At 49.4% G+C, this 26,890-nt stretch overlaps 1 protein-coding gene across 1 annotated transcript in view; it reads right to left on the bottom strand.

Moving 5' to 3' along the window:
- The window catches only part of LOC147886334 (uncharacterized), a 64,714-nt gene that overhangs the window by 30,076 nt on the left and 7,748 nt on the right, over nucleotides 1-26,890 (bottom strand). The window contains exon 6 of the mRNA XM_087395413.1: nucleotides 16,838-17,049. Within this exon, the coding sequence (XP_087251539.1) occupies nucleotides 16,838-17,049 (212 nt within the window). The remainder of the gene's footprint in view (nucleotides 1-16,837; nucleotides 17,050-26,890) is intronic.

The following is a 26,890-nucleotide window of genomic DNA, read 5'->3' as shown; positions in this document are numbered from 1 at the left end:
GATGTTTGTCTGGGGTTCCCACGAACTCGGGCTGTTAACACTATTTCACCCATCCACAAGGCAGGGGATCCCATGAGTTCGGAGAACTACAGGACCATTATGATCGGACGTGTCATGTTCAGTGCTTGATTCTGAGGTCAGTCGATTCGCAGAGATGCAAGGACTTAGAGCAAACGAGTAGGCTGGATCTTGACGTGATCATGGGACCATGGATCACATCCTCACACTTAGATGTATCATTGAGGAGGCAAGGGCACGAAAACAGAGGGTGTATTGCTGCTTTGTGGATTTCTGCAAAGCCTTTGATACAGTTCCGAGAACCCGCCTCATCAGGCATTTGCAGAACTTGGATTATGAACAGGAGATCATTTGGGCTGTCGTGGCACTTTACGAGAGGGTTTCAGGCAAAGTTCAGGTAGGTCTGGGTGGACAAATGAGATCACGAGTACTATTGGGGTCAAACAAGGGTGTCCTTTATCACCAACCATGTTTGACCTCTATATTGATGAGCTTGAGATAGTTATGCAGACACTGGGGGGAGGGATGCTCTCTCGCTGGCAATTTGATTCATATCTTGTTATACGCAAATGGTGTGATACTCTTATCTTCCTCAGCAGAGGATCTTTAAAGACACCTAGATGCACTACAACCCTTTTGTGATTCCCATGATTTGAAGGTCAACCTTGGTAAAACGAAGGTCATGATCTTCAACACATCCCAAGCCACTATGCACCGGGATCAGTTCACTTTCGACAGATCACCGGTCGTCATATACGTACTTAAGGGTTCTCTTCTCTGGACCTATCTTTACTATGAGACCGGCGATGCAGGCCAGACTAAGCAGAGGATACGCTTCATTGTCCAGATAAGAGACAGTGCTTTAGTTCACATTTCCAAGACCCGCGGACCAAGGGCTTGCTTTTTGAGTCCTTGGTCCGTCCAGCAGGGATGTATGGCAGCCCTAGTTGGGGGCTGGACCTGTCAGATATAGAGTGGGCTCGGGTAGAGTGCCTACAGGTTCTTATGCTATCAAGGATGATTCGCAGTAAGCCATCAGTTCCTCACCAGATCATTAAGGCTAAGTTTGGATCATCTCCACTACAGCTTGATGCTGCATTGCAGATTATCACTTACCTATCTTGGGTTAGGGGATACGAAGATTGCACTTATGGACGTAGTAGATTACCGTGGCTAGCATTGTCCTCCTCTATGGCACTATCAGCAGCAGGTGATCAAGAATGCTGATTTGCACGCACAGAGAGATGGTTTGAGCAACTGGGACTCCACATGGATAGACTCCCCCCCTTTCAATATAGCATTGACGCACCTTTTTCCCCTCTCCTGTCTCATGAGGTCAACCAGGTCATTCATGAGGATCTTTTGCAGCTACACACTTCACGACCTGGTTGGGACCGAGCCAGCTTCCAGAGAGAAGCTCAGCTTCTACAGGGATCATTATTTACATATCACAGCGGAGGATTTTATCGACCCACTAGGATATACGCAGATCTACCTACCCCACACACTAAGGATCTCCATTGGGCAGTCACATAGACTTCGCATTGAGAGTGGCAGGGCTGAGAGTTTGCCCAGGGAGAGGTGCTTATGCACATTAGGTCAAAGGAGCATTTCATTTTCAGATGCCCTATATACTATGAGATTCGAGGACGCTTCCATTGCCTCTTCAAAGACAATTCTGGGATATTGTCCCGCTTTCTCTCCTTTTCAAACCAGAGATGCCTAGCCACCTTCATTCACGAGGCAGTCAGACACCAAGAGTATCTACTTCAATCACGGATACAAGAGCAGACCTCCTTGATAGACTCTTCTCAGAGCTCAATCACTGATTTCTTCCAGCCAGACCATGTGGACTCCCATACCACGAGACCCCGTCATGATCGTGACATAGAGCCAACAACGCGACAACTCAAACAAAGGATGGATGCACAGATTACACTTTGGAATATTCCTTCCTTGTTCAGAGCTGGGGCTCCCCCGATAGGGGGTACGATAGCCCTTGTCAGACGCAGAGCTACAACCAGGAGACGACACAAGACCACGTCCGTGGGCAGCCATCAACACTTAGTCTCTGACTTTATGCCCCCACAACTTCATTCTCTTACTTTATGCCCCCACTACTTCATCCACCTTGACGCTCGGATGATGTTAGTGTTGCGTAGACGATCATCATTCTGACATGACTATGTAGCATTGTGACACTCAGCACTTATCATTTTGCATTCTGCATTAAAGTGGATTTTTCAGTGTCATAGACCCATCGGTCTTTCGAAGACTTTAATACTCTCTCTCTCTCTCTCTCTCTCTCTCTCTCTCTCTCTCTCTCTCTCTCCCCCTCCCCCTCCCCCTCCCGCGCAACTACTTGTGCTTCTCTCTCAGCCCACCATCGCCATCGCCAAGCTGCTGCTTCAGCACGCCATCGACCTGCTGCTCCAATGCGCAGGGTCCTGCTGCGCCAATGCATCAGGTTCCAACCCATTTGCCATCGCCAAGCTTCTGCTTCAGCACGCCATTGACCTGTTGCTCCAACGTGCCAGGTTCCAGCCCATCTGAGCCAAAGCTCCAGCCCGCTATTGACCTACTGTTACAGTGTTACAGCGTGCAACCGCCAACTGCTCGAGACAGCCTGCCATCAACCTACTATTCCAGCAGGAAACCAGCTGCTCCAACGCACCATTGCCACATTGCTCAATTTTGTGTGCGACCGCACTGCCCAGCTCATCTTGCTCAGCTCGCATTGCCAACCCATTGCTCAGCTCGCACGTCCCAGCTCACCTTGCCCAACCACTGCCCAGCTCACCTCCTATCTGCTTCTGCCCACTATCCTCTGGTTTGGCAATGCATCTGCCTGCCCTATGCTCACACAATTAGCTGCATGATTTCCTGCTCAAAACCTCCACCATAAGCTGCACCATGCCCTGTCAATGTACCTGCCAGTCTAGTCCAGCCTCTGCCACAGCTTCATACATCTTGCATTGATATGAGACCTTAGCCCATGATTCGGGACTGCTCCACATGTCTGCTGCTCCAGATTCGGGACTGCTACATTTATCTTGCTTCTGATCCAGCCAGTTTCTCACCACAGCTTTAGATGGTGAGCTGAGAATCCTGCAGTCCGGATAATTGGGTTTCAACACACACACACACACACCCCCGCCGCTTTATCCTCCAAGTGGGCCTGAGAAGGCAACCATTTCAACCACTCCCCTTGAGTAGCAGGAGAGAGCCAGCAATGCTCTCAACAACAGGGTCGGCAGGGTTACAGGCACCAAATCAACCATTTAAAATGCTACAACCTTTGTTCCTCCACCTTGGGAGTTATAAAGCATGGTGCGTCGGATGAGATCCTATTACAGATCAGCCTCTCGTGATATGTTTCATAGACGCTCAAACTTGGCTAGCAGCATTGTGCAAGCACGCATCCCTATGGGCCCACCCAAATGTTTGCATGGACGAGGACCTCACTCGTCTACAAGTAGAGAAGAGGTAAGCCCTCTTCTTGCGACGAGATGCCGTGCGTACGGATGGGAAGTGGGTTTAGTGCGTGAGGGTTGTCTCTTGATTGGACCTAGGCAAGGGCCCATTGACACACCCACATAGGAACGTATGAGACCCACAGGACCGGGACCTTGTCTTATACCATTTGGAAGAACCTTATGGTCAAAGCCAAGAACTTTATGCAAGACGAGACATTGTCTTCTATACAGAGACACATCACAACCCAAAGCACCCACTATCACTAGCCTATGAATACACATGGGAGTCCACTAATCGGGACAAGATCACGGAGGCCAATAGAGCTCTTGGGGTACAACTTTACACCCATAGTGATGATCACCTATTCAAGCTAGTCACCTCCTATATGCTTAGTAGTGTGTGAGGGCCTTTCTCAGTGCATTTTCACAAGTTAGAAGGGAGACGAGCTAAGGCACGTACGCCAGGGTTCCCTACTGGAGTTTGGGCTTTGCCAAGGTAGGTTTGGAGGCTGGTTGGGGGTTTGGGGGCCACATTTGGCCACCCAACCAAGTCAAGTACCCCGACCAACTTGGTCGAGTAGAGTCAACCAGACCCAACCCATGTGGGTCAGATTAGGCTGACCAACAGGTCGGTCAGTCACTACATAAGCAAGCCAACAGCAAGGGTGGGCTCCCCTAAATATAGGGCCCTCCCCTACCCTCTTTTGTATCATCCATGTTATCAACTATGCACGAAACTTTTTAACAGGCGTTTCGGGTTTACCCCGAAACGTTTTTGAAACTCCGAAACACGTTTCAAAACTTGGCGTTTCAAAACTCCTCGCCTACTATGGTCAATAGCGGGCTACATCTCAAAGACTACAGAGGAGAAGGGATGGACCTGGACAAGCCAAGTGCCAGCAACCGTCTATCACTAACTTTCTTCCTTGACACCAACCCTCACCAGAATCCGCACCACTACGAAACAAGTCCTCTTGTCTCTCTTTAGTCGTCGGGTGGAGTTGGTCCAACAAACAGCATACATAAGTCTAGCCACTCAAATGGACAACTAATTGATAGGTAGGTGGCCAAGTGCGTCCCCCTTGGTGTTTTCACTTTTGAGTTTCTCTACAATGTATTACTTTTCTCGTCACAAACATCAGCTTCGATATGACCCTTAGCTTTCATTGTATCTCGTTTTTTTTAATCTCACACACCCTTTGGTCTTTCATAGACATAACTCTCTCTCTCTCTCTCTCTCTCTCTCTCTCTCTCTCTCTCTGCTCCTCCATCTGCTCCCCCTGTCTACTACTCCATCAACTCTCCACAAACCCCCCCCCCCGCCATCTGCTCCGCCCACCCGGCGCAGGCCTAGGGTCAGCCCCGAGAGTGCCTCCCGCCGAGGGGGGGGGGGGCTCGTGCTCCCACTCCCACTTCTGCACTAGAACTTGTAGAGGAAAACAGCTAGAAGTCAGTCTAAGATTCAACATTCAAGAAATGGGAAAGAGAGAACGAGATAAAGAGATGAACAAAACCAAGAAAGACGACAAAACAAAAGCAGCAAACACAACTGAAACTCGAGGATGTGAACACGCGCTACAATCGAAGAGGACTTGGGATTGACAACAAGCAAAGGCAGGATCCACCTCAGCCTCAGCTTCAGCCTCAGCCTCAGTCTCTGCTTCTGCTTCAGCCCCCACTTCAGCTTCAGTTTCAGTTCCAGCCCCCGCTGCATCCTCATCTTCAGCTTCAGCCTCAGTTTCAGCTGCAGCCCCCACATCCCCGGCTACAGCTACTACCGATGACATCGGCCTCTTTCCTCTCCCCTGAGATAGGGGGGTTGTCATAGATTTCATCCCTCCCTCCCTCTCCCGTTACAACTCTCTCATCCCTTATGACACCTACTTCGGAGGTGTCATACACTGCTCCGCATTACGCCTCGACCTTTCTCTACCCTCTCCCTCTAAGTCAGCCTACGCTCCCACACCTAGTTGGGATCGCCTCATCCATGCCACTGTCGTCTCCATATCTTACCCAACTCACCCAGTCACCACCCACTATTCGGCCTCGTCCTCATACTTTTGTGCCACAGCCCTTCCAGTTTCAGCTAGGACACAGACGAGCTGACCCACCAGAAACCCCCTTGTTTATGGAGGTACACAGTATCGGTGTGCGCGAGGTGGAGATAACACGCTTCGCACAGGAGCAAGTCTGCTTCACCCAGGAGCAGGCTCGTACCATTCGGAAGCAGGCTGATCTCATTCAGGGACTCAAACAGGATATCTCACAGCTCCGACAAGAGGCCACAGCCATATGCACAGTCCCAGGGAGCACTCTAGTTGTTGAGGCACAGATTGCGAGCATGCAATCTGTAATTGAAAAGACAAACAGATGGGTCGACGTGGCCAAACGGGAACCTGCAAAGGCAACTATTTCGGCTACCCTCATGGAGCAGCAGAGAAGAGAGCTAGTAAGGCTCTCAACATCAGAGTCCGTGGGATCCCGCACATTGAGGCTACACCGAGAGATGCGACGGCTTTCATGGCCACTACTCTGGGTGTAGTTGAGCACAGGATCGAGAGGGTGTGGCGGGTGGGGAGAGACCCCAACCAAGAGCAGCCCCTGATCATATGGTTCCATGATACTCAGGCACAACTTTCGTCTTTACGGCGCAAGTACAAGGATGGGAAGTGGGCGGTGGTGCGAGATGGACGACTTCTTACAAGTCCCCTGTCGGGCATCAACCCCCCCTCCCACATAGGGAGGCAGGGTCTATGAGACGTATGCCACGGGTTTCGGTTGACAGGCGAGCCCTGATCACAGCTTATGGGCAGGGCCTATTGGATCTAGGCAAGTTGCATGATCTCATTATTTATAGTGGTCTTGATAGATGGTCATTATTTATAATGGTCTTGATAGATGGACCGCCTCAGGTGGTCTTACATGCTTTCCACATTGGGGGGGGCTCTAGCGTTGTTGATTACATCATGGGATCCACTGCCTTCACATCTCGCATCACTGATTTTACTGTAGCACCTCCTCCTCTAGGGGCTGATAATACCTACCTATTCTTTAGTATTTCCACTCCCCGTCGCACAGCACCTTCCACCCCACAGATTCCTTACTCCACCTATCATGACATACGCTTGGACCACGATCTCTCACCTATTTACTCAGGCCGTCTATACATACTTCTCACTTATATTGACTTCATACCCTTAATAGAGGACCGCAATTCCATGATCACCCGCTCACTACATGAGGCTGCGCTTCCATGATCACCCGCTCACTACAAGGCTACGCTTCACGCTTTCCCTCACACCACCTGCCCACCACCACCTGGGACCCTACCTTGTAATAGTTGGTACGATGATGAGTGTAAGGCTTTACGCCGTCAGCTCAGATTCGAAACCAAAAACAATCTTTTGAGTGAACCAGAGACGCTACGCGAGTATCGTCGACGCAGACTACCATGGCTAGCACTGTCCTCCTCTATGACACTATCAGCAGGAGGTGACCAGAGATGCTGGTATGCACACACAAAAAGATGGTTTGAGCGACTGGAGCTCCACATGGATAGACTCCCTCCCTTCCAATACAGTATGGACGCTCTGTTTTCTCCCCTCCTATCACATGAGGTCAACAGGTCATCCGTGAGGATCTCTTACAGCTTCACACATTCCGGACCTGGCTGGGACTAAGCGAGCTTCCAGTGAAGCTCGACTTCTACAGGGATCATTGCTTTGCATATCACAGAGGACGGTTTCTTTGACCCACCAAGATACACGCAGATCCACTTACCCCACTCACTGAGGATCTCTAATGGGCAGTTTTGGGTCTCTTCGTATGACTTCGTATCGAGAGCAGTAGAGCAGAGGGCCTACCTAGGGAGAGGCGCATATGCACATTATGTGACATACAGGAGGTTGAGATGGAGGAGCACTTCATCTTCACGTGTCCTTTTACTATGAGATCCGAGGGCGTTTCTATTGCCTCTTCAGAGATAAATATGGGGTTTTGTCCGGATTCCTCTCCTATCCAGACCAGAGATGCTTGGCGTATATGCAAAATGAGAACCAGTTCACATGAGATCTAGAACTGGAGGAAGGAAGATGGGCAAGACCTAGAGTCCCAAAAAAAAAAAGAATATGTAAAATCTCCCCACCAGGGAGGTGGACAAGCAGCATGTACTCCTAAGATGCAGGGTCTATGCTCAAATCAGAGAAAAATATGATGACAACAGAGATAACCTGAAAATTCTGTTAGAGCAGCCAGCTACAAAGCTAGGGAGTTACGTAAAAGAAGTTTTGGCAACACCGCAACAAGATACTGGGACTAGCACACAAGCTAGTGCATCTAGTACTAACTACATAGTAAGTCTATAGTATTGTACTTCATCGAATTAAAGGGATCACTATTTGTTGATAGTGATCACCATCAATCCCATAGATCTTGAAGGGTCTCACGAGGACTTTCATACAACCATATCCTATCATATCATCTCTCTCTCTCTCTCTCTCTCTCTCTCTCTCTCTCTCTCTCTCGCTCGTCAACATTCCATGCTTTCGCACTCAATAGCTAGGATGGGAATATAATAAGTTCCAAGCCCCTTGCCTGTTGCACTGGTGTCAAAGCTTCATAAATTTTCCTAAGATTGTGAGAAGCAGAAAAGGGAGCAATGAATGGAAGCATGTGTCTTCCATATCCGGTAGCCTCTCCATGCTCCCTCCATCCTTCTACCTTGGTGGCAGATCCACAAGATCCAAATAGCAAAGCCAGTACATGGTGACAACACAGTCCAGCAAGATGACCATAAGTCTCGGAGAACAGTCTGACCCTGGCATGGAGGATAAGGCGGCTTCAACTGAGGAGGAAGCCCAACAACCAATATCTCTACTATCAACACCTCCACTGCTGGAGGCACAATATCTCCTTTAATACGGTTGCTATGATGCAGACGTAATGCAGATGCAAGCTCAGCAATCAGAGAATCTCTTCACTCGCATGTTCAAACTTCAGGAGCTCAAGGATAATCATGCATAGGCGGCCTAGGGGGCTAAAGAAGAATGACCAGGAGGCTAGAGAAGAATGTCTCCACACTGACCAAGAGGCCAACAGGATTGCCTCAAAGCAGCGTAGGCAGCAAAGAAGGACCCGGGTTGAGCTTTGCTATTGTCATTTCACAAGACCAAAGGAGTAAAGCCTAACAGACCAGTTTCCCCTCTCATCAAGTCTTATTCGACAGATATGATGGAGAAACCTATTTTCTTGTCTTGGCTCAACCAATCCAAGAGCTATTTTTCCATTGTGCAAATTCAGGATAATGACAAGTGCATTTAAGCTTCCACGCGCCATCACTTGGCAAGTAGCACACAGAGCACTACAAGATGCACTAGAGATAGCTCACTATGCGTGGAACATCAGAGCCCAATGCTTGCCCATGGAGTGTCTATTGTCAATAGCATGTGCATGACCATGACAAGCGCAATAAGCAGCATTGTACCCATTTGCATTGCTACAGATAGTCCTTCCCTTCCATCAAGATATGCCGCAACCTCAGAAGCAGCCTCAGCAGTCTCACTGGTGGCAGAAATTTAACAGAAGGGCAACGAGGTTCTCGTGTTATGGATGGGTAGCAGGAAAGAAGGTCACTATCTTGTTTGATAGAGGCAATGCAGAGGATTTATTGGATGAGTTCCTCACCACCAAGCTCTGTCTTCCAACAGCACAATAGGCAACAGCACTCCAACTTCACAGTGCATTTGGGAATGCCCAGCCACCAATTTTGTAGAAGAGTGATAGCACAGAATTTCGAGCTCTGCACTAGTGGGATGACAGAGAAGCGAACCTTCATCGTCATCCAGTTAGGCCCAGCAGAAATTATCTTGGGTGCACCATCGCTTGCTAACCACCGCACAGAAGTAAGTTGAAAAGACCGCACCATTTGAGTGCCAGGAAGACCACCTAACCTGACCCATCAGAAGTGAGTAGCCAGTCTATCAATGTATCGGCACCTGCCACAAGTTCAGGCAATCCTTGGACAGAGGTCTTCAGCTTTGCCCTCTGTTCCAATTTCAGCAGAGGTGGATGGCGTGGCCATCTGCAGCCCATGGTCTTGGGTGCACCATCGCTTGCTAACCATTGCACAGAAGTAAGTTAACAAGACCGCATCATTTGAGTGCAGCATATACAGACCGGAAGACCGCCTAACCTGACCCATCAGAAGAGAGTAGCCAGTCTATCAATGACTCCGCACCTGTCACAAGTTCAGGTAATTCTTGGACAGAGGTCTTCAGCTTTGCCCTCTGTTACGATTTCAGCAGAAAGGGATGGCATGGGCATCTGTAGCCCATGGCATGCAGATGGCTGCCTACATGGCAGTCCTGCAGCCCACAGCAGCAGGTCAGTCAGCAGGTTGCAGCAAGGACAGGATGCTGTCAGCCTGTACGGCAGCTTATGTCAGCAGAAGTACAGTACAGCAGCTTGTACAGGCTGCCACGTGGATGAGCAGGAGGCACAGCAGGTACCCAACCACCATGTAAATGGTCGGGAATGGCCAGAGCACTGCAGTAGCAGTCGGGTGCCACGTGGATTGGTTGGCAATCTGCAGCACGAGTCAGGTCAGTCTGTGGCATCCTGCAGGCCACAGACTGGGTCAGCCCCCCAAATGCCCTATCCGTATATAAAGAAGCATTCCCCCCTCAGTCCAGAATCTCCCAGAGCAGGCAGACGTACCAAACAGCCCTACAACAGTCTGCACAGACCATGGGATGCAGCAGTTCCACAAGCCCACGCAACTCCAGCAGCAGCAGATGCAGCAGTTTCTTCAGCATAACCTCATAACCTCCCATAACCTCTACAGCATAGCCTCAGCATAGCCCTTTAGTGCTGACATAGACATGACAAATACTTGTATAGAGGGGTGATTGACACGCCCCCAATATAGGAATGGAGAAGGTAGTTAGAATAACCATGATGTCCCAGTGACGTTACAATCACATGGCTACTCTAGAATAGGCCCTCTAGCAATAAAGCTGTGCCAATGATGGCATCCAGCTTTTTATTCAGTGTTACAACAGGTGTTAACCTTGGTGAGTTGTTGGGGGTGGAGATCTCCAGGTTACCAGGCCAGTGTCTTCGGTGCAGACAGTTGGGTCGCCTTGCCAGAGATTGCCCCCGTGGCCTCCCCCGTGCGCCTCCCCCCCTCCTCCGCAGAGTAGGCAGAGTCAGCAAGCCAGAGTTCAGCGCCCTCTCAGGCAGGAGTAGCAGGAGTCTCAAACCCCATGGGTTACCCCCTCAGAAGTGAACTGGACACAGGTTAAAAAGAAAAAGAAACCAAAGCAGGCCCACAAACACCACAGGCAGAGGGCCAATCGCAAAGAGAGGGACAGGGTTGACCGAGAGGCCTCGAAGGAGGAACAGTAGGAGCCACCTCCTCCAACGGCAAGGACCACCGCCCATCTAGCCGATCCTCCAGCTTCGGAGGTTCAGCCTCCGCACCCACCCTTGCAGCAGCAGCGAGCCCCAGGGGCTCCAGATGCGACGATGGTGGATGCCACAGACGCTAGCCCGACATGGACCACAGAGGAGCCGATCCAGAGCCCCGACAAGCCTAATCAACAGGGGGGGCCTGAGATTGTCCTTTTCCCTCCTCCCCCTCCCCCTCCCCCCTAGACCCCTCCCCCCCTCCTCTTCACTTCCCCCTCCCCCTCCAGGGTTCCCCCCACCCCCTCCAGTCCCCCCTTCTTTGGTTACTCTCACCACCCGCCCCCCTTCCTCTGTTCCCTGCGTCCCTACCCTTTCCTCTCCCACCACCCCCCTCTCCACTTCAGCAACAACTTCTTCCGCTCCGACACCCCTGCCATCAGGCAAGGGAACAATGACGCCCCCTTCTGCTTCCCCTTCGCAGTAGCAGGTCCGCTCAGAGAGGGACCCTGAGGAGCGAGGCTCGTCCTCCTGGTCAGCAACTCCCAACCTCCAGCCTGGGCGTGTCCCTTACCGCGGCACTTCTGGAGGTTAGGACCCTAGAACTATCTGGAGATTCCGGACTCATACCCTTTACCATTGGAGGTAACACTCATGGTCCTTCACCCCCGGAAGGAGGGTTTCATCAGTGCAGTGGAATCTCAGACACACCCCGTTTGGAGATTTCCATTTGCCTCGACAGGGTTGGAGAAGTGATCCCCGGAGGTGTTTGATGCTATTTTGGATAACCAGATTACACTCATGATGGACGAGTGGATGGGACCACAGGACTAGATCTTTGGTACGCCCATGGCGCGGAGGTGAACTTTCAACTGAGCTTCATGCGCGAGGAGCCAGTGTGTGGTTTGACGACAGGAGTTATCAGATTGCCGCTGGAGGCAAAGGTGGAGCAGGCACACTTCTCGCCCCTCCAGAAAAGCGCGGAGCTGTTCGGAGTGGAAGCCTCCTTCATGATGAAGTGGGCATGGAAGATCAAGATTGAGCCAGTATCGACCGTAGTACGACGACGTACAGACACTCACTACTCGCCCTCTAAACCCCCGGCAACATCACACAAGGCAGTCTTTCTAGCACAGGCACCCACTCATAGAAGATCCTTGTTCCCGACTCCCCCATCCTCATGAGCTGGACCATAGTGAGTTGGAACGTACACGGACTCCACGACCGTGTCCGTAGCCAGCCACAGTGCTTGATACTCCAGCAGAAGTTGCAGAGGGCACTGGTAGGGCGGGCAGTGGACATCCTTATGATTCATTAGCACATGTTTTCAGCCGCAAACATCAGACGACACCATCACCTTCTCCCAGGGAGAGGTCCAAAGGGCTGGTCTCCCGCAATAGGACGGAGCGGAGAGGTCTGCATCTCATTGGATGAGAGTTCGTACGGGAGAGTCCAAGATTGTTATCCTGAATGTGTATGCCCCAGCGTGTAGACAACACCACCCGGCCTTTTGGAGGAGGCTGTCGGAGATGCCAGCAGCAAAGCATAGCACCTGGGAGCAGTTCATTTTCATGATCAGTGGCAGAGACCCGTGGAGAGACCCAGAGTTCAACAGGGCTCCTCGCAACCTTCTCTTCTCCTTTGGACAGAGGAGACACGATGGCTTGCTAGAAAGATTAGACTGCTTCTATGTTGGGGACTGGGCACTACACAGAGGGGGATCTACCGGGATTCTGACAGGTACCACGATGTCAGACCACTCTCCAGTGGTACTTTACTTGGATCAGCCCCGCCGAGGTCTCCCCCAGAAGGGATTCTGCATTCCAGAGGACCTCCTGCATGACCAAGAGATTCAGCAGGTCATGGCAAGGATTTGGGAGCAATCAAAGATGGCACCGTGTGAGGGCTCGGCTGCGTGGGTGGCCGATGCGATTCAGAGAAGCAGTGAGGAGCTACAAGCTCACGCCCTTAGGCGGAGGAGGACCCTTCAGGAGCGTGATAGAGCTTTGAGGAGAGGCCTTGCCTCCATCGAGAGGCTCAAGGAGCAGGACCCAGTTTCTCAATGGCTTAGTGACAGATTTGAGAGCGCTCGTCTCGAGCTTCAGGATACAGAGCTACGGCGAGCTGAGTTCTCCTATCACTCCTCCCGGGCCCATTGGGTGCAACAGAGGGACAACATGACGAAGCAATTCTTTCAAACCACTGGGCCCCGATCGACAGGCACACAGCTACAGCGTCTCCGAGACTCGCAAGGTATCATGCACATTGATCCACAGGACATTCTTGACATGACCACCGGTTTTTACAGCCATCTCTTTTAGACAGAGAGGATGACCCCAACTGGTCTTGTGGCCCGAGAGCTAGTTTGGGATCACGTTCCGACAGTAGTCTCGCAAGACTTATGCAGCAGACTTGAGGAACCTTTCACAGATGAGGAGCTCTGGGAAGCCCTCAAGGCTATCTTGACCCAGGATTACCCGGGTGAGGATGGCTTGACTCCGGCCTTCTTCCAGAACTTCTGAGAGATTATCTCCACCCCTTTTCGTTTAGCTTGCTAGGAGATTTTTTACACAAGCCTTCTCCCCGAGTCCTTGAGCAGGGGGTGGATTTGTTTGATCCCAAAAGAGGGAGATGGGTGACATGTCAGATACCGCATATAAGATCCTCGTCAAGGTCTTGAGTTTGCGGTTACGGCCCCATCTTACCGACATCATCCATGACACACAGATTGGGTTTGTCCAAGAGCACAGCATCCTAAACAACATCTTCACGTTCTGGGAGGCAGTGGATTGGTCTAAGGAGGAGTCACAGCCGTTGGCCGTCCTCTTGGACTTCGAGAAGGCCTACGACCGGGTGGAGTGGTCTTTCCTGGAGGGCACTATGAGGAGATTGGGTTTCTCGGACAGATGGGTCAGAGGAGTTTCAGCACTATATGCAAGAGCTCTAGTCAGATGCTTATCACAGGACACATAGGCGAGGCTTTTCCTCTCTCTCGCTCGATCTGCCAAGGCTGCCCACTAGCTCCCTTCCTCTTCTTGTTTGTGGCGGAGGCTCTGGGCTACTATCTGAGATCACAGGTGGCGGGTCTCACAGGGTTGAGGCTCCCAATCAGATAGGAGGAGGACCTCCTTGACTCAGAGTTTGCAAATGACACGGCCTTGTATGTTGAGGACACCACAGTGAGTCTAGAGAGAGTCAGAGGCGCCCTAGCTATCTACTGTGAGGCCTCAAGGGCACAGATCAACTAGACGAAACCCGTAGGCTTCTTCACGGGCTTTGAGGAGACACAGGAGATCCGTGAGTGGGGGAGTGACTTTGGCTTAAGATGGATCCCATGGGGCCAGACAACGAGATACCTCGGATGCCAAGTGGGTATTGACATCATAGCACAGCAGCAGATTGTCCCGGTCCTTGAGAGTGTTCGGCGCAAGCTTCTCTATTGGAGCTTGGCCAAACTCTCCCTAGCAGGTCGCGCCTTAGTGGCAAACCAGGTCCTTCTTGCCACGGCCTCGTATATTACCTCCTGTTGGTGCTTTCACAGAGGATGCATTGGGCAGCTCCGACGGTTGGTACGGAACTTCCTCTGGACAGGTTCAGACGGCACGAGGAACACCAAGGCCCGAGTAGCTTGGCAGACGATGATCATGCCGCAGGCACTGAGAGGCTTGGGTATCATTGATCTGGAGATGCAGAGCAGGGCCCTTCTGGGCAAGTTGGTGGTTCATGGCCTCACCCTAGGTGCAGAGCCTTGGAAGCTCCTCTTGCAACGAGGGCTTCTGAGGAACACCCCTCACACTGGGGGGACAATGGCAACCTTCACATAGATGGATCTTCTCAAAGGCTCCCCTTACGGGGAAGGGCCCCCCCCTGATGAGGAGTCTACACAGGGTTTGGCAGAGACTGGCAGGGGATCTCATCCGTGCAACGTCCAGAAGCAGAGAGGAGTTTGAGCACCAGCCCCTTATGTGGCACCCAAAGGTCAGAGATCAAGAGGGATGTATGCTCAGACAACGAACTCACATTGGTTAAGCATAGTCGGACAGTGGTCCGGCAAGGTCTTTTGGTCATTGGAGCGGGATTCACTGGCAAATGATCAGAGTGGTAGGACGTTTCGGGAAGGAGTGACACATTGACCCTCCCAGTATCTCAAAGCAGGACGCCTCTAGATGGCGACTTTGGCTATGGGAGGGTAGACCCCTAAGGGAGGTCCAATGGGATCCGTAGGAGTGGTTCTCGCCCTCCAGGGACGACCTAGCTGAGACGATGGATGAGGGACGATGGATGAGGTGCCCTTCTTTTCCTACACCACACGGATTGGCAAGAGGCTTCAGATGGACTCGTCGAGGTGGACCCCCTCGAGGGAGAGACATTGGGTGACCCAGAGAGTGCCCTGGGATATGCGATCCAGGTTTTGGACACGGTTGTGGTCCAACTTGCGGCCAAGGAAGATCTCATACTTCTTCTGGCTGATAGCCCACTGAGGCTTGCCCATCAGCCCGTGGTTGGAGCAGATGCGAGTAGAGGGGCAGTGCCATTGTTGCTCCGATGGTGTCCTGAAGACTATCCCGCATTGCCTATGGAGCTGTCATAGTGCAACGAGGATCTGGATGAGAGCCCTCAGGATCACGACACGTATGCAGAGTCTTCACAGAGACTACACCTGGGGGATGGTGGCTTGGTTGACACAGGGAGGACAAGCGTTTCAAATTGATAAGATCTCCCCAGCCTACCGGATACAAGGTCAGAGCATCCAGAGGATTGCACTCCACGAGGCGGTCCCCCCTAACAGCCTAGCTCCTCCTCCTGGGGAGAACAGTGTTTGGGAGGTGGTAGCCAGCATCACGGCTTGGAACATTTGGGTGGCTCGCTGCAATCTTGTGATGGGAGAGCATCTGGTTCCACCCTCGGCTACCTTAGTTGCCATCTGGGAGGATATCATGTACACTCTACAATCCACCCGGGAGCGTGGGACCCAGGATCCAGGGCGAGTATTGAGAGGCATGCTCGTTTCTGCAAGGCTTGGCCTGCAGGTGTTTTTCTACATCATCACACCGCGAGGGATTCGCTGGCTGTATAGTCCCCCCACTTGGCTGTTAGCCCCAGTTCCAGAGATTCCCTAGGCAATGAGCTGGGTTTCTCTGGAACAGGCCGGTTTCTTTCTTTCAGCCTTTTCCGGTTTTTTCCATACTCAGCACCTTTGGGGCTGCTATCTTGTATGAAATCTTTAAAGCATTAATAGAAGGTTCGTTTCTTTGGAAAAATAAAAAACTGTGCAAGATAAGGATAGTGTGAGTGGAATAAGCCCTTCCAATAAACCCATTCACATGTTTTAACGACAGGGAAAGTTGAAGAGCCATTATCCTTCATTGAAAATGTTGTAATTACTTTTTGTCCACTTAGTACATTCAAGCAATCATCTTGTCTATCACTGAGTCTCATTGCAACAGGTATCCGTGTGTGAGCAGTGGGAGCTCACTTTAGATAGCGAGTCAAAGCTAGTGCCTCTTCTTGTTTCATTTTTATATTCTGAATATCACATTCTGTATGTCTGTTTCAAGTGGTTGCAAACATTTGCACTGTGGGACTTTAATTCGTTGTCGTCTGAATGTCCATAGGTGGTGCAGTAGCCTACAGACCTGAAGCCTAGTCATTATACAGGGAAGCACAAAAAGTACATCTTTCTAGATGAACATGCTGAAGTCTTCATTAGTCTTTTCTGCTTGACAAAGCATGCACAGTTTCTAAATGTCCCTCATGCTGATTAGAGATATGAAAGCTGAATCTACTGACGTTCCTAAAGATACTCAAAGCAAAAATGGACTCTACTTTAAAAAGTTGCAAACCATCCCACCTTAAAAACAAAGACAGAAAAACCCCATACGATCATGCATGATAGGGTCTAAAAACACCTCAGAGATCATAAAACTCTGCTTCCTCACCTGGCAGCCGGAAACAGCCGATGAGTCAACAACTTAGGGATCTTTCCAATCCGCCTTGCATCTGCATAAGGCATGTTTCTGACTACAACTACTTTCCACAGGCCTACATAGCCTCTATCGTCCAGTTCTAGCCCCTCCTGCTTCATTATATCCAAAGTACGCTGATCCACAAACATTACAAAACACACCTCTTTCTTGAAAGAGCCTGTAAACTGTAGATCCCAAAGCCCTTGAGATCAGTATACAAATAAGAAATTTGACCTTTAGTCTTCAAACTTTAGAAAATAATAATGACTAATCGTGCATGCGGAGTATATTCCTTTGATTGAACCACCACTACACACATCCAACTTCAGCAAGCATGCAACACGCTTCTCATCCAGTTCCGTACGATTTCAACGAAACCGAAAAAATGCCAATCGTAGACATAACAAAACTCAACTCCATGCAAGATCCTATCAAATGTAGATTTCAAACACTAGCCAGGGCCACTAGTCACATGTCCAATTGTGCATGCAGGCACAAAAATGTTTAACGCAGAGATACTCTTTAACTAGAACATCATCCTTATGAATATAAGAATATATCCAAAGCATGAAAGATCCTGCAGGGATGATAAAGATATACGTAAACCTTACCACCCATTAAAAAACACATGTTCCTGCTGAGACAAGGGAATATCCTCAAATAACTAAGTCCCTAACTCTAGCAGGAGCGAGACTAGTATTTTAGGGGGGGCTTACATTAGCAATTTAGTAGCTAGCCCTCGATTCTCTTTCCTTTTAAATAAGAATTCGACCCTCTGGAAGAAGACAAAAGGATCACTTCTCTCTTCGTCAGCTTCCATAAGTTTAATATTGGCTTCAAGTATTTAAATTTGAATGGCTTGCAAAAGAAAGTCTGTATCACACCAAAACCCGCATGTAGAGAAGGGGGAAGGGGCAGATGGGGAGAGAATAGCAGAAGGGAGGAGAAGAGGGGAGAAGGGGAAGGAAAGAGGAAGAGAGAGAGAGAGAAGGATGAGGGAATAGAGAGATAGAGATAGGGAGGAGAGAGAGTGAGCGTAGGCAGCAAGAAGCAGGAAGGAGGAGGGAGAGTAGATAGGATTAGATGTCACATCAAAAGGTCCGTACAAAGGTGTGGAGGTGGTCTTATATAGTCTCCCTCTACTATATCTCCTTTTTGACCTCCCTCTAGGCCTAAAAATCCCCTAAGCCAAATCAGGCCTAACCCTCACTAACTTGGCCTGATCTTGGCCTTCATTACAACCATCCCCGCTCAATATAATTTTGCCCTCAAAATTGCAAGTGGTGGCTGGAAACAAAGGCTCCTTGTTGCTGCAAAACAGTGAAACATATGCCACCCGGGTCAAAAGGAAAAATAAGATAGTCCTTGTCCCCATAAGTTATGGCACCACCAGGGTCATGTAAGTGTTGATCCCACCTAGCATACTTGTCATGAAGAAGCTTCAAAAGCACATACACATTGTCTCCCCCTTTTGCCATATACCTTGTAAGGCAGCTTTGAGGAGTTGTTGTTGCATTGCCTTTTGCAACTGCCCATATGCTAGGAACTGAAAATCATTCTCATTATAGCTGCTGTACTCAGGCTCTAACACTTCCAACAGTGCTTGTGCTTCCTTAGCATTCCAAGGATTTTCAGTCCTCACCTGTAAGGCCTTCAGCTCTGGGCTGTATCGTTGTAATTTACTTCTAACCATGACACCCATGAGGTCTTTGAAAGCTGCCCATGTGTAGGGCTTCCAAGATGAAGCCCTCAACTTTCACCAAGTGTGGGCATGGTGCATGCCATCACGAGGAACCTTGTCCTCATCATCCATTGGATATAATCTGAAAAATCCTTCCAAAAAATCTGTCCAGGCTGCATTCGAGGTGGCCTAGACTCTATGTAGAGCCTCATGTCTGATTCGGATCGAGGCCGAATCCTCTCATAGGCATTGGGCTAAAGCAAAGCTGAGAGATGAGTGCTAGAGGGACATGCTCTCCCAAAAACATCAACATGAGGTTGGGATGTGCCAAATGGCAGCAATGAAGATGGGCCTATATCCCCTGCACATAACTCAAGGATATCACCCCTTGGAAGAGTCGCTGGTGAAAGTCTCTGGCTGAAATTTCCCATGGGTGAGATCATAGTGGGCTGCTCACTAATACGCTTCCCAAAGATGGAAGGATTTGGCTGGTTGTGTAGTAAATACTCTACCGCCTGCCCACCCTGCATCTTGTGTGGGGATGCGACAGAATCCACATGCATGAGTGTAACTTCGTGCTCTACAGACAAGGATGTAGCATCATCGTGTCGTATGAGATCACCCTTCTCAGAAAGAAGCTGATTGCATGTGTCCTGTAATGTGCATCTTTTCCATCATCTGGCAAATCTGCATTATCATGCTGCTGTACACCTGGAAACAGTAGCTGTTTAGACCAATATGATTGTGCAAGGGTTGCTTGCCATCATACACCTTCTAAAAAGTGTCATAACAGGCATCTTCCTTCTGCTGTCCATTGCCATAACAGCCATCTTCTTTGTGCTGTCCATTGTCTTCATAATTTGGGGCTGTAATTTCAAGGTTGTACCATGTACTTGCAGCTTTTGTCATTCCTACTAGTCATGAACATATGCCATCTGGTAGTATCCCAGAAATCTGCATGCTTGGCCTGGTTTCCATTCCTACCAATAAGTTTAGTCCCAGATGAATGCATCTCTATTGTGTGCTTCATAAACATGTCATTTAAGTTGAGCAGCTCAAGTTTTGATTGCCCTTGAAAACTTTGTTGTCAAATTTTGAAAGTGCCAATACATGGCAGCAATATTTATGACATGCTGCCCTTGCATTTACAGCACTCCTGCAAAATGCCTTCATTCCCATTATGGCTGCTAAGTATTGGAGGCAAAACTCCCAGGTATACTCATTTAGTGAACAATAGTGAAGGGCAGTATTCATGTGGCTATCTTTCCCACTGTACTGCTCCTGAATGTGTGGTAATGCAGCTTCAGGGATTAAACTGTCATGCATACCTTGCTCTTGCTGCACAATCTGCTTCTTAGTAGATTTGCTTTAGCATCCTTTGTTATCATCACCGTGGTCTTCAATATTTTCTTCCTTAATGGAGACCATACCACGCTGGATACTCACCTCCTCCTCAAAAACTTTGTCCTCAAAGTTTGCATGCCTAGACATGTCAAGTGCAAGTGCATCCACATCCTTACCTTGCTGGTCAACATCCACATCTTGATTTCTATCACAGATTTGCTCAACATTGCAATTCTCATCATCTGTCTTTCAACCATTTGGCCTGTTTCATTGTCACTGTATGTAGGCTTCTGCCATGCATACATGTATTCCTTCCATTGGTATGCTGAACTGCTAGGGCATCATCTGGAGCAATGTATCAGTCCTGCAAACTGATGTAACAGCCCCCTTGCTGTCCATATTTGTTTCCATCATGTGTATCTGAGCAGCTATCCCCAAAAAACCCATTTGTATTTGCAGCTGTAATTGCCTTGAAATAATCAGATTTGTGTCCTGCATACAAAGGCATGTTCATTGGCTTTGAAGCATGATTTGACTGTATACTAGTGGGAGGCATAGGATGGCTTGGCTGCATTGGCTGCGTTACCCACATTTGCACATGTGCATTCTCCTCAAATGTTGGGTGGCTATTTTTATCGGCCTGCTTAGCTTGTGTCATCACCCCTCTAGTAATCATAGCTCCAAAAACAGGTGGCTGCTCTATGGCATTTGTATCTCCACATTTAGTGTGGAATGACCCTAGGAATGACATCTTTGCCGGTTCTAACAGCTGAATGTGTAATGTACAGCCACCGTCATATATATCCCAACCTTGCAAGCTGTTTCGTGCTTGCAATGCACTAGCCTGTGAGGCATAGTGTAGTTCATGTAGACCACCTGAAATCTGATGCATGACAATCTTCTCAATAAGCCCAAAAGGGGAAAATACTTGATGTAACACATCCAATGTAATTGATTGGACCCCATGCTGGGGTATAGGCTGCTTGCCTTTGTCTAGTAATGCATGTGCGACAACCTGGCCAATCTGCTGAGACTACTAACTAATCATATGTTGTCCCAACTGTAAAGATGTATCATGCTGGAGCATGGAGGAGAATGCTGCAAGGAATTGAGTTTGAACAACCCAAGATGTAGGAGAGAGAGGCCAAGTGGAAGGAACCTCTGCACCACCAGTGGATACAGCCACTATGGTAGGCACTTGCTCATACTGAGCAGCCTCATCAGTGTCCTGCAATATATCACAAGGGGTGCGCTTCGGTGGCATGGTGACTGGCCCTAGAGAGAGGAGCTCGAATGCAAAACCCTGTTGTAATGAGCACCTAAGATAGTGTGTGGAAAACACGAAAATGTCGATGGAGAGGCTCAGAAGAAAGGTCGTCAAAGAAGCTTTGAAATGGGGCTTGAATGAGCCAAAATAGGGCTGTGGAGAGCCCTTAAAAGAGGCTGAAATTTTCTGAGTTTTTTTTTTTTTTTGGGGGGGGGGGGGACCTAAGTCACCTAGCACAGTTAGGACAGCCCTAACCTAAGACCTCTAGAACTGTTAGGACAGGTAGTTAGTCTGACCTAACCTGACCATGATTGAACCTAGCCTTGGTCAGGTTGGCCTTCTAACCTAACCCAATCCAACTAACCTAACCTCACTCACCTAACTAAGGCTAACTGACTGGCGAAACCTAACAACCTAACCTTCCTACTAATCCCCGGTTGAACTAACCTAGGAAGACTTGCACAACTAAGGTTGGTTGGACAAGCGTGGCGTCGGCATGGCAGAGGCGAGGGTGTGACAACGGGCGCTGGCGGATGCATGGCGACGAAGGCGTACGGGGGACACAGGACGAGAGTCGTGGGTACGTGAGGCAAGACCATCACGCAACCGGCGAACGGGCAAGCTCACGATGATCATGCAGCAGGAGCGGGTGATGGACGAAAATGGACAAAAACAAGAGCGGGTAACAGACAAGCTGGGATAAGCTGGAGACGGAACTGGCTAGTTAAACACACAGCTTGCTTCCGATTGATTGGGCATCGGGAAAGACGAGTAAGGGGCGGCTGATTCAGGATGTTGATTCCCCTCACTGTTTGCTTGGTTCCCGCTAGGCCTCCGTTGCCGAGAGTGCTGCTGCAAGATTCTTATGCATCGTTGTTGCTTATCCAAATATCACAAAGTCCCTCGTAAGGGTCGTGGATCTAGCATATGCTTCCCAGTCAGCCGTCAGTCGCACTATAGTAAGGTGCTTGCTTGCTTTTGCTCTCACTGTGGTACAAGCTCACGTAGTTCACGATTGATTAGTTGTGCCACGTTGTGCGCTGCAAACGATTGATGTTTGCCGGTTGAGTTGCTAGTGGCGAGCTAGGCTTTGGCGTTGACACTAGTGCGCTATTGGAGTTGGGAAGGAAGATGAAAGAGGGAAAGCAACGGTGTCAGGGTCGGAGCTCTAATACCAATGTAGAGAAAGGGGGAAGGGGCAAATTTGGAGATGGGAAAAGAATACCAGAAGGAAGGGAGGAGAAGAGAGGAGAAGGGGAAGGAGAGAGGAAGAGAGAGAAGAATAAGGGAACAGAGAGATAGAGATAGGGAGGAGAGAGAGTGTGTGAGCATAGGCAGCAAGAAGCAGGAAGGAGGAGGGAGAGTAGATAGGATTAGATGTCACATCAAAAGGTCCGTACAAAGGTGTGGAGGTGGACTAATATAATCTCCCTCTACTATATCTCCTTTTTGCCCCCCCTCTAGGCCTAAAAATACACTAAGCCAAATCAAGCCTAACCCTCACTAACTTGGCCTGATCTTGGCCTTCATTACACCGCAGAATCCTCTTGCTTTGAAGTCTAACACAATGAAAGTCCATTTTGCAACACACGGCATCAAAGGACATGGTATACATGCAATTGACACCATTCCATATAAGAATACAAACTAATTCAATGCTTGCTTTCTTAGTAGTTTCTTGTTCCTAGCACTATGTATTGAATTTTGTTGCCTTTGTCCTCACAAAATAAGCCTAGTGGTTTCCGAAGAATGCCTATCAAAGCTGAACTCTGAACAAATTCCTCATTAAAAATATATTGGCTGCAAAGTAATCTAGGTGGCACCATTATGCAAGTTCTATGAGAGTGGTGCAGTGCAGCATACATCACAAAGACAAAGAGAGAGAGAGAGAGAGAGAGAGAGAGAGAGAGAGAGAGCGAAGCAAGAAAGAAAGACGTATTAACGTCCACGAGAGGCCTCCCAAGCCTATGGGACAAAGCACAAAGTACACCAAAAAAGAAAAACTCATGCAAGCCTCAATGGGCTGGAGCAACAGGCGCGCTAGGGCCCTTGCTCAGTACTTTGCTGATCTAAAGAGCTCAATAGCTCGAGCAAAAATCAAGTACAAATCAAATACTAACTGAAGTAGGCTGAGAGGTGGAACTCCGACAATCAGAAACCAAAGCCCGGCACCGTTGTGGCTCGTCTATGAGCGGTGAGAATATCTCGGATCTGCGTCTGTTGGGCTGCCTCACGCTGTGGTGGCATGGTCTCCTCGATCTCTGAACCTGCTGGGCTATGTTCAGACTCCAGAGTGACCCCTCGTCTCGGGCGGTCTCCCCTGAGGAAAGCTTTGATAGGCCGGGACCTCAATCAAGTGTGCTCTAGTCGCTCTCCATGCCGCGGGTGGTCTCTGTGTCTCTCTCAATGATCAAAACTGCCCACATATCAGCTAGCTCCAGAGATATGAGGAATGGCAACCATATATACAGCAAAGGACCCACCCAAAGACAAAGGAGGAGAAACGCTCCAAGACATGTGTCCAGCAATGGAGGAAGCAAGGCTTTATATAGGCCTGCCATGTGGCCAACCCAGGGTCAATCGATCGACCTAGGTCTGGTCGATTGACCTGACCAGGGTCAAGGCCTAAAACGGCCTAGCCAGGCAGCCCAACAGCCTAGGCCATGCAACCCTCCCTACAGCCTTGGAATAGGCCTCCACTTAGAAGTAAACCTAACCTCAACAGGGCGGGCACACCCACAAATCAACTCTCACTCACTATGAGATGCACATAGCTCCAATACCTCCCAGCAGCTCATGGTGGAGAGGCGGAGGTGGGCAGCCGCAATGGAGGAACAGAGGCACGGGCAGGGAAGAAGGAGAAAAGAGGGGGGTCACCAATGGTGGAATAGAGGCAAGTGGGCAAAGAGCCTAGAGGGAGTCAAAGGTGCCCTAAAGGTGTTCTACCAGGCATTTGGGTCCATGATCAACTCGACCAAACCAACTAGCTTTCTTACGGCAACTAAGGAGATTCAAAAGATCGTCCGTTCTTGGCTTTCGCTAGATCCCATGAGATCAAACAATGAGCTATTTACGCAGACAATTGGGCATTGACATTTTAGCAGAGTAATAGATCGGCCCTGTGCTAGAGAGTGTGCGGAGCAAGCTTTTGTATTGGAGCTCATCCAACCTCTCCCTAGCTAGGCGGGCCCTCATGACCAACTAGGTTCTCTTGGCTACGGCTTCCCATGCTGGTGTTTTCACTAAGGAAGCATGGAACAGCTCGAGCGCTTGGTGCACATCTTCTTGTGGGCAAGATCCAATGGCGAGGACACTAGAGACAAAGTCCACTCGTCAGACGATGATGCTACACCAAGGAGAGGGAGGACTTGACCTCATTGACCCGAAGATGCAAAGCAAAGCCTATTTTGGGAAAGCCTGGAGCCCTAGAAGCTCGTGAGAAGCCCACCCTCCACACAAGTTGTCAATGGCAGCAGTCTCATCAGTAGATCTTCTCATCGGCCCCCCTCATCGGGAAGGGCTCACCCTCGATGAAGAGTCTACATAGGGTGTGGCAACATCTGTTAAAAGGACTCGTTGGGCTCAGCCCTCGGTGCCAAGAGGGGTTTGAGCACCAGCCCCTTCTATGGCTCTGAAGGTTCAAGATCAAGAGACACTCATGCTAGGACAGTGGACGCACTAAGCATAATGGGACCGCCAGGTCTTTCAAAGCTTAGAGTCATCTTCCCACTGAGGCAAAGTCATAGGCGACAACCCTCTGACAAGAGCAGAGATGGATGGGACCCTAGGCATGCTTGAGTGGCAAGGAATCAAAGTAGTGGGCCACTTGGGCAAAGGATTGGACCATAGACCTGGCCCACTCACTTTGAAGCACAAGGCACCATGGCACCTATGGTTGTGGGAGGGCCCGTTGGGATCTCAAAGGGTGGTTTTCGTCGTCCAGAGTAGGACAGTCGAAGATATATGTGGAGGTGCCCTTTTTCTCATGCACGACACGCATCAGTCGTCGCCTCCAATTGGAGGTGGCCGCCTGGACTATTTGAGAGAGCGACATTGGATTGAGCAACAAGTGCCCCAAGAGACCATCCCCAAAGTTTTGGTTGTGCTTGTGCACTAGCCGCTGGCCACGGCCATCAGCTCCTAGCTAGAGGAGATGTCGGTCGGATAGTGACCTTGATATGATCCCAAACTGCCTCTGGAGCTGCCCTGTAGCACAAATGATTTGTGCAAGGGGCTCTCTAGATAGTGGCTCGGAAGTAGAGGATGCAATTGAGGAAGGGGAAGCCTAACTGACGAAGGGAGGCCACACCTTATCCATTGACATGGTCACCAAAGCTTGAAAGATCTAGGGACAAAGGATCTGTCGAGGTACAAAATGCAACTCCCCCTTCTCAACAGCATCTTGTTTCTTCCCTTGAAGAAAACCTCTTTTGGGAGATAGTAACCGTCATCCCTACTTGGAACATCTAGGTTGCACGCTGCAGCTTGGTGATGGGAGGCCACCAGGTCACCCTAGCAGCTACCATCCTCACGATTTGGCAGGACAGCATCTACACCCTCTGCGCCATGTGGGAGCGCAAGACGTCAAGATCTAGGGCGACCGCTGAGAAGTGGGCACATTTCTGCAAGACTTATCCTGCATGTATCTTTTTATGTATTCACATATCAAGATATTCGCTGGATGTGCAGTCCTCCACCCTCACTGCTGGCCCTCTTTTAGAGATGCCCTAGGCAGTGAGCTGGGTTCTCTGAGAACAGGCTCGTTGACAGCCAGTTTCTTTCCCTTTGATCCTCCCACGACCAGTGCCACACAGATTGCTGGTTCGCATGGTTGAGTTTTTAAGCATTAATAGAAAGTTCATCTCTATTTGGGCGGGGGGGCGGGGGGGGAAGAGAGCATTTCGTTCTCATACATCAAAGCATGCTACCTATACAACTCGTGAAATTAGTTACATGACTAACAAAGTATGTAAGACAACCACAAAGTATGCATAACACCCACAAACGGTGTGAACATGGCTAACAAAGTATGGAGGACACCCACAAACAGTGTAAACATGGCATGCTGTACAATAATACGTACAAACATAGAAATCTAGCCTGGTAAAAAGGCCCTCAAACTGATAATTCCACAACAATGAAGAGACATAAATGTCCCATGAAGTGGGAAGGTGGCATGTTGTCCACTGAAAGTCTAGACTAGGATTTGTTGAAAACCCTCTCCGGGGAATATCCTTCCCTTCCCCCTCGATTGTTATTATGGTGTACTGTGAAGAACCGATTCCTCAAGAATGCAAATGCGTGCAATGCATGCAGAATTTGAATGCCAATTGGCCCTCCAATGAGGAAGAGCGCCCTCGTGAGAGTACTTGTTCCTATTTCGACCTACATGCAGAGAGATGGCGGATGAATGCAAGGTGAATAGAGAGAATGCTACATGAGATTCAAAATGAAAGGGTGATACCCTTTCATTAATGTCCCTCAAGTTCCATCTTCCCATTTACACCTACCCTTAACCTATGACCCATGCATCTACCATTCAATGCACCTTAATGCACCCTTCCCTTCTTATTGCCCCTAGGACCTAGACACGTGTTTGCACATTTTTATTAATAGAATGAGTCACATGTCCAAATTTGATGCCGTCTGAAGAGGTGGCTCCAGCTCGACTAGTCCTATCTACTAAGATGATCCACCGCCATAACAAATCGGTCGGTGTCCATCATAAATGCAT

Source organism: Dipteris shenzhenensis, chromosome 24 (assembly GCF_047967505.1).
Source record: "Dipteris shenzhenensis isolate YYH24624 ecotype China chromosome 24, Dip_SZ_1.0, whole genome shotgun sequence".
Lineage (NCBI taxonomy): Eukaryota > Viridiplantae > Streptophyta > Polypodiopsida > Gleicheniales > Dipteridaceae > Dipteris > Dipteris shenzhenensis.
Note: the sequence above shows the minus strand (reverse complement) of the source record. Positions and strands in the feature narration are given on the sequence as shown.